This window comes from Lynx canadensis, chromosome C1 (assembly GCF_007474595.2).
Source record: "Lynx canadensis isolate LIC74 chromosome C1, mLynCan4.pri.v2, whole genome shotgun sequence".
NCBI classification, from domain to species: domain Eukaryota; kingdom Metazoa; phylum Chordata; class Mammalia; order Carnivora; family Felidae; genus Lynx; species Lynx canadensis.
In genome coordinates, this window is record NC_044310.1 from 213,196,416 (window position 1) to 213,213,287 (window position 16,872).

At 49.6% G+C, this 16,872-nt stretch overlaps 1 protein-coding gene across 3 annotated transcripts in view; it reads right to left on the reverse strand.

Moving 5' to 3' along the window:
* Window positions 1–13,999: 13,999 nt before the first annotated feature.
* PDE6D (phosphodiesterase 6D) overlaps window positions 14,000–16,872 on the reverse strand; it is a 54,543-nt gene continuing 51,670 nt past the window's right edge. For 2 of the 3 annotated variants that reach the window (XM_030324745.1, XM_032594534.1), the window contains exon 5: window positions 14,907–15,498. In XM_030324745.1, coding sequence (XP_030180605.1) covers window positions 15,417–15,498 — 82 coding nt within the window. In that variant the 3' untranslated portion in view covers window positions 14,907–15,416. The other variant, XM_032594535.1, reaches the window with a different exon arrangement.

Genomic DNA, 16,872 nt, shown 5'->3' on the forward strand with positions numbered 1-16,872 from the left:
GCTGTCTCAAGCCTGTTTTTTCTGTGTTTCATTTCTCTTTAGACTTGAGGAGGGGGTGAAGATGGGAGGGGGAGGGTCTTGAGCTCAAGCCCAGCTACGTTTCCTGGGGATAGTGGGCCAAAACCCCCAGTTTGCAAGGAGGATGGATTTGCCTGTTGGGCTGCATGGTGGGTGGCCATGGTGGTCAGCGACTGAGCCATGACAGGCCACCAAGACATGGGGAAGGACCCTGGAGTTCCGGGTTGAAGGGGGAGCTGCTTAACCTGGGTCGGTCTCCTGCTTACCTCATAGGGTCGTCCCACGACTACCTCATTGGGTATCCTGGAAAGTGTGATGTCCGCAGCCCCAGGGACTCCAGAGGAACAGGCCCTAGGGTTGGGGTCTGCACTGGCCAGATGTGAGCCCGGGGCCAAGACCCCAGCCAGGCTGCCTCCCGCCTCCCGGTAGGATAACTGACAACTTTGGCCTTTCCTACTGGGGCCTCTCCCAATTAGTGTGGCCACAGTGGCTCCCCCTGGTGGTGGCATGTGGCATATGCCACCTTCTGGTCCCTTTAAACTTTTCAGGGCGCTAATGCAGCCTTGCCCTAATTTTCCAAGCTCCATCCTGGAGAAGGAAGTAGGACCTTGGTTAGAAGGGCAGGCCAGCCTGACCCTTGAGCACTGTTGAAGGTGGTAGGTGGGCACTTCGGATTTTCAGACACAGGTTGTGAGCAGTGAGGAAAGCTGAGTGAAGCAACGGTGACCTCAAGCTCAAGCCCTCAGGGAGAGGGAGCTATTGGAGCTCCCTAAGCTGCCTGAGGCCTGAAGATGAGCTTCACAAGCAGAAGCCCCCTACAGGCATCCCTAGTGTGTGCCCCTGAATCGTGGTGGTACCCATTCTCTAGGCTGTCAGCGAGATTGAAATCCTACTGGCAAACAGGCTGCAGGACCCACTGTGAGGGGCCTGTTCACTGAGCATGTAAATGTATGGGCTCTGCCACCCGCTGGGGGGACCCTGGGCCTCCTTTGTCCCTCCCGAATGCGGTCTTAAAGATGCCTTGCTCTTAGATACGCAGGGCTGAGAGGGAAAGGGGGCTGGACGGGGGTGGTGCACAGATCCATCCTCAGGAGGGATACGTCTCAGGTCGGTGTGCCTGAGCCTATGCCACAGGCAGGAGTGGGCAGAGGAGGAGGTGGGGACAGAAAAACCATGCACCCTCCCTACCTCCCAACACAGCATGTGGGAGTTCTTGCCTCGCACTTGAGCTGACTTACCCACTGCTTTATCCAAAGACAACCCTCTCCTGACAATGGCTCCTGTCTCCCTCTGCCCTCCCTCCACCTCAGGCCCTGCTCTGCATTAAGGAGTCTTCAAAACACCCGTGGGCAGTGAGGGGTTGGGGGGGGAGGGGGATGTTAGCTGAGGTACCCATCCACAACTCTTTAAGGAGAATCTTGGACAAGGGGACTCTGAGCACCAGGACAAGGGGTCCCGACAGCAGGGAGGGCCTCCCTGGGGAGGCAGCACTGAAGCTGAGACTGGAAAGGCCAGGAGGATGAAAAAGACGCGGGACAGTTCGGGGGGTCAGCAGCGGTGCGCGGCCAGGCCCTGATGCAGGAGGGTGCTGAGAGCGCACAGGCAAAGGGGGCGGGCAGTCTGCACCAGGTGCTGAGGTAGGATTTCCCAGGAAGCCATGGAATGGCTTTAGTAGGAAAACTCCCTGGAAAGCACTGAAGTGACATCTGCCGAGGCAGGGGTCCTGGATTAAGAAGAAGTCCTGGGTGGAAGAGAAACAGGTGATTTTGAGATACAACATGGGGTAAAGTGTCAAGACTCCAGGATAGGTTGGGTGTTGGAGGCCAGGATCCCCGACCCCAGGCTGGGGCCTGAGCCCTTCGGCACAGGGAGGAGCCATTTGCCACGTGGAAGGGGCTGGAGATGAAGGTCTAGACCTGCACGGAAACCTTGCTGTGTTTGAGGTGAATTGTCAGAGGCTGTTGGGTGCACAGGTCTGGGGGCAGAAGAGAGGCCTGGGCTGGGCCAGAGTAACCGAGGCCGAGGTACGAACAAGATAGGCCAGGACGAGGGCCCGGCAAGAAGACGCAGGGCATTAAGTCACACCGGGGAACACAGAGCTAGGTGCTGTCCCTCTTAGTAAGTGAAAGCTCTGAGCCCAGGGCCACCTCTCCCTTCATCCCAGGCCCCGCCTCCCTCGCTCACCAGCACATTAGCCTCCTTGTGTCCAAGGCAAGCTTGGTCCTCCCGCAGGGACTCTGCACTTGCCACTCCTGCCCCAGGGATGTCTGATTCCCAAACTTCTCATGACTCGATCCATGTTAGGTCTCAGTGCCAGTGTTACCTCCCCAGACAGGCCGTCCCTGTCCCTGACTTAAAGAAGGCCTTCCCCGGTTCTGTCCCTCAACCACAAAGCAGGTCTCACAATGTGAGCTCGTATATTTTACCGGTTTGTGTGTTTCTTGGCTGTCCCCCGTGCTTTGTTTACCACGTTTCCCTGCACACAGTATTCTGTCGATTCCATTCATTCATTCGTTCATTCGTTCATTCATTCGTTCATTTACATGTGCGCCCAGTGCTCTCCGGACACCACAGGGCACCTCCGGGTTGTGAGAGAGCATTCCACACCTTTGTCTCCCCCACCCTCGTTCGTGGATTCTGCTGGGCACCCCATTCTGGCGGGGGGTGGGGGGCTTGCCCTGCACAGGTGTTGGAGCCTGTGAAGACAAGTGTGGCGAGTCCTGGGCTGCTCAAGCCCCAGGCTGCCTGTCGCCCCCTGAACTGCACCCAAACTGCTGCCAGGGTCGGGGTCGGATCAAGGCTTCGGTAGGAAGGAACTTCTAGCCCTGAGCACCCACCCCATGTGTCCCGCACAGGCTGGGCTGGTGGCTTCTCAAGGCAAGGCTGACCAGCTCCAGGGCAGCTCGGTCCTGCAGATGTTCCCAAGGCCCATAGCCCAGGCTGGGTCTCTAGCCCAAGGGGCAAAGAAGGAACATAGAAGGCAACGCATGGAGCTGGCATCAGGCTCCCAGGCTCCCTCAGTCTTGGAGGGAACTACTATCCTCAAAACTTCTAGAAAAGAGGTAAGAGGCTTAGCCCCATCCAGACGCAGATTTGACAGCTGTGTTAACGGGCAAGAAACTGAACCTTGCTGGGCCTCCCTGTCCTCCTCTGCACAATGGGAACAAGAGTGTGAGTCATGAGCCAGGCCCAGGGCTTTCTTTCTTAATGTCCCATGTCCGCACCTAGCTCCCGGCACCCTCTGTCCCAGCCACATGGCCTCACCGCATCGCTTCGCCCCCCGAAGTTTGGCCTGGAATAGCCCTTTGCTGCCTTTGGCACTTTGGCACTAGTCCTTCTAAAGGTCGCTACACTATTTGTCACTCCCTGGGGACCTGTTCTCAGACAACCTGTTCTACGCATCCGTCTTCCTCCCAAAGTCCCCTCCGTGGGCCAGGCTGCCCGCACGGCCCAAATTGGAAGATTTGCAAGGGACGGGCTCCCTCTGGTGGACATAGAGGAACTGCAGGGGGCTCTGCTGGATTCTGCTCAGTCCGGGAAAGAGCCTTTCAGGGGCCCTGGCCTCGGGGAGCGCAACTTCAGTCACCGCCATCCCACAAAAAGACCTTCCTCCCTCTCTGTTTCTGGAGCCCCAATCAGACCTGAGAGTCAGTGGTCATTTCGCAAGCCTTTCCTCTGGGCAGCTGATGGCCCAGGAATCTGGTCCTTATTTTCCTCAAGGGGAGACCCCAGAACCCTCCAGAGTCGAGAGCTGAGGTCAGGGGCAGTTCCTCCTGTGTCTACCTTGAGTTCCGGTCCCCCGAGCTCCCTCTTGCTTAACTCCGGTCAAATGCTTGGTGTACACAGCACCCTTCTAGGGCAGGTCCAGCTCTTGGTCACCTCTGCTCACTATTCACAGTGACTGCTGACCTAAGTCACAGTCCCAGGAGCCTCTGCTCCTTGGAACTGGGGGCTGGAGGTCCCAGGCTCCCAGAGGCACTCCCTGGTGCTCTGAGCTGCCTGCCAGGCTGCCCCAGGCCTGAGTGCCAGGATCTGGTCCCACCTCTTCTCGGCTGCCAACGCCGGCCAACGGGTCCAAAGACGGCCTACGTCCCCAGTGCCCAGCCTTCTGCCATGCTTCCTCTGAGGCCTCCTATGTCCTGGGTACGGGCCATCCCTGCCCGCCTCAGGCCCTGGCCACTGTGTGGTCCCTGCCTGGTGAAAGCTGCTTCATGGGGATGGAAATTCTGGTCCCAGCTCTCCTTGGGGTAGTACAGTTTTGCAGTGTAGCCGCTTGTCAACCCCTAGCTCCAAGCCCTTGAAGGCAAGGGTGGGGCCAGCCAGGAAAGGGGGCAGTGCTCTCCTCAGGCCTGCCTCTTCAGAGACCTCAGCCTCTGCTCACAGGGTCTGGTCTGAGTTCAGAGAGACGACGAGAGCTCGAATTAGGAAACAGCTGAAACATTCTAAGGCTGCCTGCAACACGGACCTTATATACTAGGGGAATGGTACCTAGTGCGTGTGTGCAATTTACCGAGAAGGCCTAGCAGCCTGTGGCTGGCCGGGATTCCGTGAGGTCCTGAGCATAGCCAAGGGACCCAGCTTGGAGGGTGTACGCCCTCGTGAGCTCTTTGTCAAGGCTGCTGCCTTTGGCAGCAGAAATGCAGCAACAAGAGCCAGGTGGTCACTCGAGACAACCTCATTTCACATGCACCCATGCTGGGGCCCAGCTGTGAGGCTCTTGGCAGAGAGCAGATCTCTGGCAGGAAGGAGCTGCTGGTGAGGATTCCATAAGGTACCAGGGGACATATGTCGTTTTTGTCACCAGCAGCCATCCCATCGTCCTTCTCTTGGCAATAATCTCCTGAAATGGCGTCCGGTTTGCCTCTTAAAGAACTTCAGCCCGGGTACTCTCAAATTCCACCGCAGAGTACGTGACTTGGTCTTGACCAATCAGTGCCCAGGAACCCCTGGCTGTACTGATTGGCTCAGGGTTGGCTCATGACCCTAGCTGGTCCAATCGGAGTGAGCCTTGGGATTTTCAAAAAATAATTTATTTATTTATTCATGCACGTTTATTTATTTTGAGAGAGAGAGAGAGGGAGAGCCAGCGAGCAGGGGAGGGGTAGAGAGAGGGAGAAGGAGAATCCCATGCAGGCTCCATGCTGTGTCACCAGCACAGAGCTGGACACGGGGCTCAAACCTGCCAACCCTGAGATGATGACCCGAGCTGAAGTCAAGAGTCGGACACTCAACCGACTCAGCTACTGAGGCACTCCTTAAATGTTTATTTATTTTTTTTAACGTTTATTTATTTTTGAGACAGAGAGAGACAGAGCATGAACGGGGGAGGGGCAGAGAGAGAGGGAGACACAGAATCGGAAGCAGGCTCAGGGCTCCGAGCCATCAGCCCAGAGCCCGTCATGGGGCTCAAACTCACGGACCGCAAGATCATGACCTGAGCCAAAGTCGGACGCCCAACCGACTGAGCCACCCAGGTGCCCCTAAATGTTTATTTTTGAGAGAGAGAGAGAGAGAGCGCACAAGTAGGGGAGGGACAGAGAGAGGAGGACAGAGGATCCGAACCATGCTCTGTGCTGACAGCAGTGAGCCGATGTGGGGCTTGAACTCACAAACCGTGAGATCATGACCTGTGCCGAAGTCAGACACTTAGCTGACTGAGCCACCCAGGCACCCTGGGATTGTTTGTTTGTTTTTTAAGTAAGCTCTAGCCCAACAGGGGGCTTGAATTCATGACTCTGAGATCAAGAGTCACGTACTCCACCAGCTCAGTCAGCCAGGTACTCAAAATCTGGGATTTTTTTATTGAGGTGTTGAAAAGGGAAGAAACTTGGACCTGGGAGGTAAGCCTTGAACTTAGATCGATGGAGACTACAGCCCATACTGATAGAAGCAGAGTTGAGCCAAGAGGCAGAGGAACTCTAAGTTCTATTTTTTTTTTTTTTATATTTATTTTTGGGACAGCGCAAGTGGGGGAAGTGGAGACAGAAGGTGATAGAGGATCCCGAAGCGGGCTCTGTGCTGACAGACTGATGTGGGACTCGAACTCACAGAACTCACAAACCACGAGATCATGACCTGATCCAAAGTCAGATGCTCAACCGACTGAGCCACCCGGGTGCCCAGAGGAACTCTAAGTTCTGATGACATTGCTTGAGTCTCTAGGTTGAGCTGTGCCTAAATGCCGTACCAATCTCTGGACTGTTCAGTTACGCAAATCTGTAAATTTCCTCCTACTTTAGGCTGGTTAAGGTTGGGTTTTCCGTCGTCTGTAACTGAGTCATATTAGCAGACAGGAGAATAGGGGGCTCCAGGCTCCAATCTCCAAAGCCAACCAGGCCTCCATGAACAACAAAGACAGCTTGAGGAGGGAGGAACGAAGAGGTGTGGGCATTGCTTTCCTGGTGTGTTTTCTAGGTTGAGGGGGAGCAGAGGGAGGTGAGTCAACCTCAGAAGATACCACGATGCTCATGGTTCATCTCTCAGTAGGATCGGAGTACCGCTTGACTCATTCCCAGCTGGGTTGGGGGTGGGGGCAAGGCCCAGCCACCCAAGCTCCCCACCTTAATTCCACTGCTTGGAGTTGCCCTTTCCCTCTTCTCCAGCCGTCGGTGCTCTCTGGTCCTCTGGCCTCCCAGCAACTCACTGAACTTACGGTCTTCCCACCTATGCCTCACAGCCAAACACAGTCTCACTGGACTCAGTCGCTGTGCGACTTCTGAATAAGGGGAGAGCCCCCCCCCCCGTCTTCATGCAGCCTGGCACCTCCCAGTTTCTCTGCTCCAAGTTGTGCCTGAGAGGTGAGATCCATCCAGTTTGCCAAAGTGCTGAGGTAAGCAAGGTTGAAGGGTTTTCTTTCTGCAGAACAGGGTCTCACTGGGTCTTTAATATACAATGGAGTCTCTAAGAGGAAAATTTCACATGTGCAGCTCATTCCAAATTCGACCTGGATTTTTTTTTTTTTAATAGAAAGCCTATTAACATATTGAAGGACATTAGTGTCCAGAAAAAGCTGACCTTGTACAAGGACCCCCACCAGGGCTCAGGGAATGTTTGCTGAACTAAACAGATGATAGGAAAGGATTCCTTTGGGAGCTGGTTCCATAGTCTGGCTCACAGAACCCTGCATGGGCCTCATGCAGGCTCTCTCAGCTGCCGGTAGTCTGGGGCCCTGTGACCCTTGTCAACACAGCCCAAGAGGTGGTTGGTATCAGTAGGTTTGGGTGGAGCAAAAAGTGGAAAGTGGTACAAATCTTTCTGGAAAGCATTTGCCCCTGTATATCAAATTAAAAAAAAAAATGTGTACATATTCTTTTGTCTTAGGAATTCATCTGCAACTCCATTCTGTACCCTAGGAAAATTGCTACCACTTCCCACAGGTATTCTCTGGGTCCTTCTCACCAATCTCCCCACAATGTCCCACTAGAGCTGGGGGCTGTGGCCTGTTGGAGACTGATGATGGGCAGACATCTAGTCTTGAAGATACTGAGGCTGGATGGGTTCCAGCACCAGGGGGGAGGTGACAGTGGATTCTACAATTCCGATCCCTTTGTCAACATTGTCCCTAGCCGGCTTGGAGGGGCCGCTGGCCTCTCTACTGGTCAACCTCTCAGTAAATATCTCTCTCCAGGAGATGCTCATTTCTTTCCTTGGAGACAGTGTGGTCTGGACGCATTTCATTTTATTGATTTATTAAAAAAATTTTTTTTAACATTTACTCATTTTTTGAGAGACAGAGAGAGCACAAGCAGGGGAGGGGCAGAGAGAGGGGGAGACACAGAATCCGAAGCAGGCTCCAGGCTCTGAGCTGTCAGCACAGAGCCCGATGCGGGGCTTGGGCTCATGAAACACGAGATAGTGACCTGAGCCGAAGTCGGACGCTTAACCGACTGAGCCACCCAGGCGCCCCTGGATGCATTTTAAAGACCTTGGCATTAAATGAGTCCCATTATTAGGTAGGCGGGCTTTATATTATTTTCCTGGTCTGCTCAGGGGCTTGCCAAAATCACAATGACTTAGCTTTTAAATGGTAGTCTCTTGTGGGGCGCCTGGATGGCTCAGTTGGTTAAGTGTCTGGCTTTGGCCTAGGTCATGATCTCGCCATTCCAGAATTCGAGCCCCGTGTGGGGCTCTGTGCTGACAGCTCAGAGCCTGAAGCCTGTTTTGGATTCTGTGTCTCCCGCTCTCTCTGCCCCTCCCCCCACTCATGCTCTGTCTCTCTCTCTCTCAAAAATAAATAAACATTAAAAAAAAGTTATAAACGGTTCGTCTCCTGTAATGCCATGACATTTTTTAGATGTGGCACTCCCAGTGGCCACTTGCCTCTGCAAGGAGGCCAAGGAGGTGCCTGTGGGCAGGGGCAAGGTTTTTTTCAGCAAATGATTGTGTGTCTTCTTCAAAACGCCACCAAATCCACAGTGAGGTCTCAGAATTCTGTGCCAGAATGATATCATCTGAGCCTGGAAATGTTTGAGGATCACTGTGGCCATAAAACCACCTGAATATCATATAAGGTGTCTACTTTTGGGGTGCCTGGGTGGTTCAGTCGGTTAGGCCTCCGACTCTTGCTTTTGGCTCAGGTCACCATCTCCCGGTTCGTGGGTTCCAGCCCCACGTTGGACTTGCACTGGCAATGCAGGGCCTGCTTGGGATTCTCTCTCTCCCTCACTCTCTGCCCCTCCCCCACTCACATGCACGTGTGCTCGTGCACTCTCTCAAAATAAATAAAGCGTCTACTTTTAAGTAGATGTAAACCCCTCAAGAAAAACCTTAACCTAATTGTACCAAATGTATTGCTGATCATTGCTGAATACAAGCCAATTAAAAGAGGGTAACAATTCGACAATCTGCCGGAAGAAGGGATTTGGATCCCAATCCTGACCAAGGGCTGAGCCCTGAGTAAACAGTATATATACGGCCAATAATATACCACGAAAGAAAAGAAATGACCGGGGGCGCCTGGGTGGCGCAGTCGGTTAAGCGTCCGACTTCAGCCAGGTCACGATCTCGCGGTATGTGAGTTCGAGCCCCGCGTCGGGCTCTGTGCTGACAGCTCAGAGCCTGGAGCCTGTTTCAGATTCTGTGTCTCCCTCTCTCTCTGCCCCTCCCCCATTCATGCTCTGTCTCTCTCTGTCCCAAAAATAAATAAACGTTGAAAAAAAAAAAAAAAAAAAAAAAAAAAAATTAAAAAAAAAAAAAAAAAAAAAAGAAAAGAAATGACCATTATCAATCTCGAACAACATAAAAAAGTGGAATGAAATTCCAAGTTCTGTAAATAGAACCCCTGACGACATAGGGGTTCCCTGTGCACCATAAAATATTCAAATACCATATTGTATGGCTTTAATACACATATGTTAGCCCCAGATGAAAATAATAATTATACATAAAACATTCATGTGATAATAATCTTGCTTATCCTCTTATAATTGAGAAGAGCTATTTGGAGGATGATTTGAATAAATCAAGTCACTTAAAAAGCCACTCTAAGAAATTTGAATAAATGCCTTCTTTTCCCTTGAAAACATTTCCTCTAATAAGTACAAGAATTCAAAAGCATTCCATGGAACCAAGAGCTGTCTGAGTTCGGGAGATGGGGTGGGGAGGGGGTGGTCAATACCCAGTTTTGCTAGCTGCCATTGAAGGTTTTATGTGCATGTGTTTCTTGCCATCTGAAAGGTGGATTTCATTTTATTTTAAGTAATCTCTACACCTGATGTTGGGCTCAGACTAATGACCCCAAGATCAAGAGTTGCATACTCTACCGACTGAGCCAGCCAGGTGCTCCTGAAAGACATATTTTTTTAGAGATTTTTTTTTCCTTAATGTTTATTTATTTTTGTGTGAGAGAGACAGAGACAGAACATGATCAGGGGAGGAGCAGAGAGAGAGGGAGACACAGAATCTGAAGCAGGCTCCAGGCTCTGAGCTGTCAGCACAGAGCCCGACATGGGGCTGGAACTCACGAACTGCGAGATCATGACCTGAGTGGAAGTCAGACGCTTAACCCACTGAGCTCCCTGAAAAGCATACGTTAAACTAAAGGCTTAGGGCACCCGGCTGGCTGTTGGTAGAGAATGTGACTCTTTGATCTCAGAGTGGTGAGTCTGAGCCTCACACTGGGTGTGGAAATTACTCGAAAATAAATCTGAAAACAACAACAACAGAACACCTAAGGGCTTACTAGAAAGTCCTTAAACTTTCTCTGTTCACAGCATCCTTAGTGTCTCAGTAGTTTTTTCATAATGCAACTAAACCAAAATAAACAACACTTCTCTTTATTATGTAGTATATTAAATATTTATATCCTAACCTAGTTAGTAGCTGTCATATTATCTGGGAAAAAGAAAAGCCACATAAATTGCGAGAAAAAATATTTTTATTTTATTTGTAATCACAATGACTTACTGATGGGCTATGTGCCTGCTGAGCACCGCACAGCTTCTCAAACTTTGGAATCAGATTGGACACAACCACCCTCATTTCCTATTCACATTGATTTTTAAGGGGTGCTTACTTATCACCCAAACTTCCCAAAACTCGGTTTCTTAAAGATACCTCCTCAAAAAGAATGTAGCGTGGTGTAATGTGATGTTGAAACCGAACCGCCTTGAGTTCATAGTGACCAGTGTACAACATATGTCCCAAATTGTTGCATTTCCTTTGAAAATTAAAATATCCTTTGGCACCCTTGTGGATTTGCTGAAGTGCCCTGGGGTGCCTCGGTGCACAGTTTGGGAACCAAATCTCTACTTTTCACTCCATTCCACTTCACCCCTCTGTTTTATTCAAAACTACAGCCAAAGATGCTCGTTTCAGACCCAATAAAAGCACCAAAAAAACTGCTAAGCAGATTATGTCTTCACTGTGAGGACTATTTTAACAGTGTATTTTGAAAGCTGCCAAAACAATTGCCTGCTCACCAGCAAGAAATTCTAAAAATAAGCCATTCAATACAGAGGGATTGGCAACCAGACGCACATTTTGGGGCTCTTTTTGGCCGTGACGCGAAGGATAAATCAGAAGGGGAGGCGATGCAGTTGGCCCCACAGGCCCCAGGTGGTTGTAGGAACCACAGCACGGGGAGCAGGGCTGGAAAAGATGTCTGTGAAGCTGGTCAACAGGCTGGTCTGAATTGTGGGGCGGCCCATTCTCCCCACTAACCTCCGGGGAGTGGTCATCAGCTCTGAAGTTCTCCTCCTTCCCTGACCTGGGCAGATGTTTCTGCCTGCCAGTCCCACCCGAGCCTGGGGGGTGGTGGTGAAGGAAAGCAGGGACCTCTGTGGCCCGTTTTCTCCTCAGTTCTCCTCTCCACCCTGCATCAGGATGCATGGGGCCGGTTCATGCCTCTCACAAGGAGGAGTCCCTTGTAGTAAATTAGAGAATCGTGGGTACCATACCGGGTCCTTGCTTTGTTGAGTGTTTAGGGGACTTAACACATCTTTTCGAGTAAAAGCCTGGCTGTCAAAGGCTGTTGGCTTGCTGGGGACTCATCCAGCCTGTTGTGGTGGTCAAAAGCTGAACGCTGTCTTCTGTTCCTTTTCACACCAGACTGATGCTGCCATTGCGCTGTCCTGTTTCTTCAGAGCATTGATCACTATCTGAAATTATTTGCTTCCTGTCTCCTCTCATTAGAATCTAATGGTAGGGACTTCCCTAGTCTTGTCCAGCAAGTACCTCCACCATTTAGAACAGTGGTTGGTATATAAAAAGTGCTCGATACATATGCGTGGAGTGAATGTATAATGCTTAAAGGGTTTGCATATCGTATATTCTCGATATTCAAGAGCTAAAAAAGAAAGAAAGAAAACAAGAGAAAAGAAAAGAAAAGAAAGGAAAGGAAAAGAAAAGAAAAAAATCCACTAACAAACATTTTAGGGACAAGGTGGTTGGAAGCAAATGAAGAGTCTGAAAGGAGCTGAACTCCCAGAAAAGGGGCTCCCTGAATCCAGAAGAATCTCCGGATGTCAAAAGGATTAAAGGCAGGAGACAGAACAGGAAGGACCAGAAGGGGGCAGTGGATCAGTGGCGTTCCAGTATGCACTGGAGGAGAGGAGGCCCGGGCCAGAGACCGACAGCAGTGGCTGAGGAGTGAATGAGAGGCAGGGAGTGGAAAGAAGGAGTGGAGTCAACTCCAAGGAGTTTGCATCTGCAGAGAAAGAGAAGGATGCAGCAGGACTGAAGGAAAACGTTATTTTTAAAAACTTGGTTTTTAGGGTGACTTGAATACATTTTGAGGTTAAGAACTGAAGGACTCAGAGAAGAGGGCTTTGCTGATTTTTCTGAATTGTGTGTCATCTCTTCTTCCTTTTTAAATTTTCATCTTATTCATTTATTTTTTTATCTCTCCTTCATTTCTTTTAAAGTTGTATTTAAAAAAATTTTTTTTAACGTTTATTTATTTTTGAGACAGAGAGAGAGCATGAATGGGAGAGGGTCAGAGAGAGAGAGGGAGACACAGAATCCGAAGCAGTCTCCAGGCTCTGAGCTGTCAGCACAGAGCCCAAAGCGGGGCTCACACTCACGGACCGCGAGATCATGACCCGAGCCGAAGTCGGACGCCCAACCGACTGAGCCACCCAGGCGCCCCTAAAGTTGTATTTTTTTTAAGGGGCTCAAACTCACAACCTCGAGATCAGGAGTTGCACGCTCTTCCGACTGAGCCAGCCAGGCGCCCCGATCTCTTCTTCCTTTAAATTCACCCGTGCTTCCCTATGGCAGGCACTTCTACTCGTTACGTCCCTCTACTAGAGGCACGTGAAAGGCAGGCCTGTGCCTCACACACACATGTATAGTAAGAGTATAAGTGTGACCTAATGTGGCCTTTGGTAGCCTTGACTGCCTGCAACCCCTGCTTTTGCCCAACTGGGGCCAGACTCAGTGCTTCACCACACGCCCACCACAGAAGTCCAAAAACACCGGCAAGGAACGCAGCAAACCTCAACCAGAGTTTTCTACATAGAAATCTATGTTTGAAAGGGTCTTCTAAGTTCTCCCACATCTTTCTCCAAGGTCATCTGTCTTCTCCTCCCCTACCTACACAGACTCTTCAGGTCCTCTTGATTGCCCGCAGCGTCTGAGTGCTTACCCTCTGCCTGCACAAGTCCGAACTGGGAGCACCCTTTGTTCATCAAGCATGCTGCCCGGAGACTTTAGTTTATCTTACAGCCACCTGTGTGGCTGTACCTATTTACTTCTCTAACTTTTCCTCAATGTCTCCACCAGTACTTCTCAAAGTATGGTCCACAGACCGCCTGCATCAGAATCACCTGGGGTGTTTTAGCAGGTGGATTTCTAGGCCCCGCGCCTACTCAATCAGAGTCTCTGGCAGGTACTTGTAAACGTTGGAGAACGAGTGGCTGTACGCTGTGCTATGCCTGGGCTGTATGCTCTCTTTCATAACGTTCTGTGGCCTTCGATGTATCCACGGACGGCCCAGCTCTGCAGGCATTCGGATCTGCACCCACTCTACCAAGGCGGACTTTAACCTACAAGGGCCTCGTCCCCGCAGCTCTGTCCTCTCCTTCTGCTTGTGCTCCCCGCTGCCCGTGCTCCTCCCCCCTTGTCCTAGTCCACCACAGCTGCAGCCCCCCTCTGGGCCTGCTCCGGTCCCTCCTGCACGGTCCCTCTATCACACTGTCCCTGGAGTACACCCTTTTTTGGCCTTAGTTGTTTCACGATAAGATGATCCACATTGCCTGAGCATATGCGCTGTTGCCTGAGGAGATGGTGAGAGTCTAAGGAGGACTGGGCTGTAACTATTTTTTTAAGAGCAGCTGGCAAAGAAGTGTGTCCCTGACAGTGAAGGAGGCTCTAAGCAGGTGGAGAAGCTTCCCTGGGATGGTCTTTTCTCCACTGGGAGGTGTCCAGTCCCCTGAGAGCCTTCCTTGATGGGGAGCAGATGCAGTTTAGGAAAAGGAAAGGAGACGAGCTCTCACTCTGAGAAAAGAGATGGTATTTCCAGAAAGTAAAAGGAAACCTGGACTCATTTGAACTTTGTTGTTGTTGTTTTAATCCAACCTTGGAATTTAAAAATTGGCTTTTGAAGACAACAGCCCTAATGTGAAGAATAGAATTACCACTGAAACAGGGCAATAGTATACTAAAAATGTACTTCTCTCCCCATCCACAGATGCAAACAGACGCTTCGGCAACAGACAGAAGGAGAGGAGGAATCTGGGAGCAGGGGCTACACCACAGAGGGCCCATCTTTTGGTGTAGTCTCCTCCCCTCTGGCCTCAGACCTTACTACTGTGGGAACCGCAAAACTTTTAATTGTTGGTATTTTATAAAGGATAGTGAAAGCTACTGGGAGGTCAGAGGTAAGTTCCTAAAAAAGATCCCTTCTCTCTCTCATGTCGGACTTGCAGGCACTGCAGATATGATCGCTCTCTCCCACACCACACCGGTCACACCACCATTTGACTGGGTTTTGAGGCCTCCCAGCACCCACCCCATCCCAGATGCATTCCCATCGTTCTCCACATGACTCGAAGGAGATTTTTTTTCTCCATTTTGTAACCTCTGTTCTCTCACTTAGGAATATAAGAGTCCCTACTCTGCCAAGGAAATCTCTTGAACAAATGTACATCATCAAGGTATGAAAAAAGTTAACAACAAACAAACAACGGGCGTATCTATGTTCTGGAAGAGAACCACTAAATATCACGTCTAAAAGACAAATGTTAAGGTCATGGGTCTTGTCTGGGTACGTTGTAACATTCTTGGAAAGCAGCAACTGAAGCAACAGGAACCGCAAGATCTATGAGTCGATCTCTGGAGTAAAACATAGTGGTGATCCTATGGTCTGATAAATGTCTTTCTTCCCATCATGGGGCCGAGTTCATGTTCCAGAAAAAGTAGAGATGAAAGCAGTGCCATGCTAAAGACTGTAGGAATATTTTAATTCATATGTTTTAATTCATTATGTAATAATAATATCAGTCTATTTTACAAGTTAGGCGTATGAGAATGTATGAAATAGAAATGGTAGGAAAAAAACTAAACATAAGTCAGGAATATGAATTTTTCCAAAACCAGGGGCCAAAGGAAGATGTGTTGCCTGCAGGGCCCAAGGAGGAGGCAGGGAGGGGGTGGGAAGAGCATCCACTCTCGTGGTAAGCGTTTGTCCCTGTGTCACCGTGGGAAGGACTCAAGGCTCGCCTTCTACCCTGGTCTGGGGTTGGGAGTTTAGTCTGGTCAGTGGAAGATGGCAGCTTGGGAGGAAACAGCCATCTGGTTACCTACACAGAACTGGTCCCCTGGTGGCTGCAGGTGGGTTTTGCCATAGAGGGAATTAGGGGTGAAAGTGTCAAAAACCAAATGTGTGGAGGAAAAAAGTAAACAGTTTCCTCCTTTCCCCCCCAAACCCCAAATTCTTGAAATGCACACACATTCTTCTCTCAAACGTAGAAAAGTCTCACTCTGGATGTGCTTACAAGAAGATCGTCGTCAAAAAACTTTGTCTCTATGATAACATTCCCACTATAAGTAAGAAAAGAGGGCAAAAGAGTGAATGTGTTAGGCAACAGATTTCATTCTCACCAAGTGGTTTCAGTTTGGGTCTGCTGGGCTCAAGGACATGCACCCACCTAGAACCTTGGCTTGGGGACACTAAAATCTATGTCTAAATGGGGTTAGAAGTCTAATGTGACATTTAACTTTCTGCAAGTTCAGAAAACAGAAGAGAGAGCATATCTTAGTCCTCGATATATATAAAGCCCTTAGTAGAGGACTTTGCACACAGGGGTGCTTATAAAATGTGACCTTTTTTTTTTTTTTTTTTTTTTTAAATAACTGACTTTTTGATACACCTGGAAACCTGCAGGCCTCAGGGGTGGTATCTTTCCCTACAACACCTACTCTGGTGGACAGCTGAGGGTTGGCCTTTCCTGCATCTGTTCTCATCACTTTGGGTAACAGCACTCTGCTCTTCTTTTGGGGACCCACACCATCTCCAGTCTGTGTCAGTCAAGTAGCCCCCGCTTCACCTGGCAAAGAGGTGGGCATAGGACATAATTTGGGCCAGTCAGACTCTCTCCCTAGAGCAGGATACTTCCTATGGCTGCTCCTGAAGGAAATCATCCACGGATTCCTGCCATCTGCATCTTTTGAGCTGCCCAGGTCTCAGGACACCCCACACCTTTCAGCTCTGTCCTATTAGCTGGAGTCAGTTTCTACGGCTTGCAGCCAAAGAACCCCAAATGATACACCTGTATCGCTGCACAGAGTGGAATTTCATTTTTCTTGGTGGGTATCTCAGTGTTTCCAAACCAAAGCACTCTTGAACCAAGTTAAGGGCAACAGAGGAACTGATTTTAGGTTCCAAAAAGTAAAATATGACTGAAATAACCTAGATATGTCATCATATACTTACTGGTTTTAGTACCTGAAAAAAATTGGGCCTGGTCAAGGAGGAGTCAAATGAAGGCTAATAAAATATAAAAAACGCCCTTCTATATACTACCCTGTACTTTTCCAGGGTAATTAATAGCCAGCAGATACATTTTTGCTGGTAATTAATTATAAAGTAGGTACATAAGAAACTCAAGATTTAAATGGCTAATAGAATATAAAAACACCTACTATTGTAATTAAAAATCTATTAAGGACTTATAAACAACCTCTATATTCAGTGTGGCTTTCATCAAGGATCTGTTTAAAGGGACAATCCAATATTACACGATTATCTGTGTGAATAACCCACTACAACACAGTATTACTAAAACCTTTGAAAGACTAATACCTTTTTCCAAGAGAGAATGGTAATTGGGTTGTTACTGACAGTTGTTTTGGACAAAGGACAAACTAATTATTCTTTGAGCAGGAAGCATAGCTATTAAAAATGGTAAGCTAGTC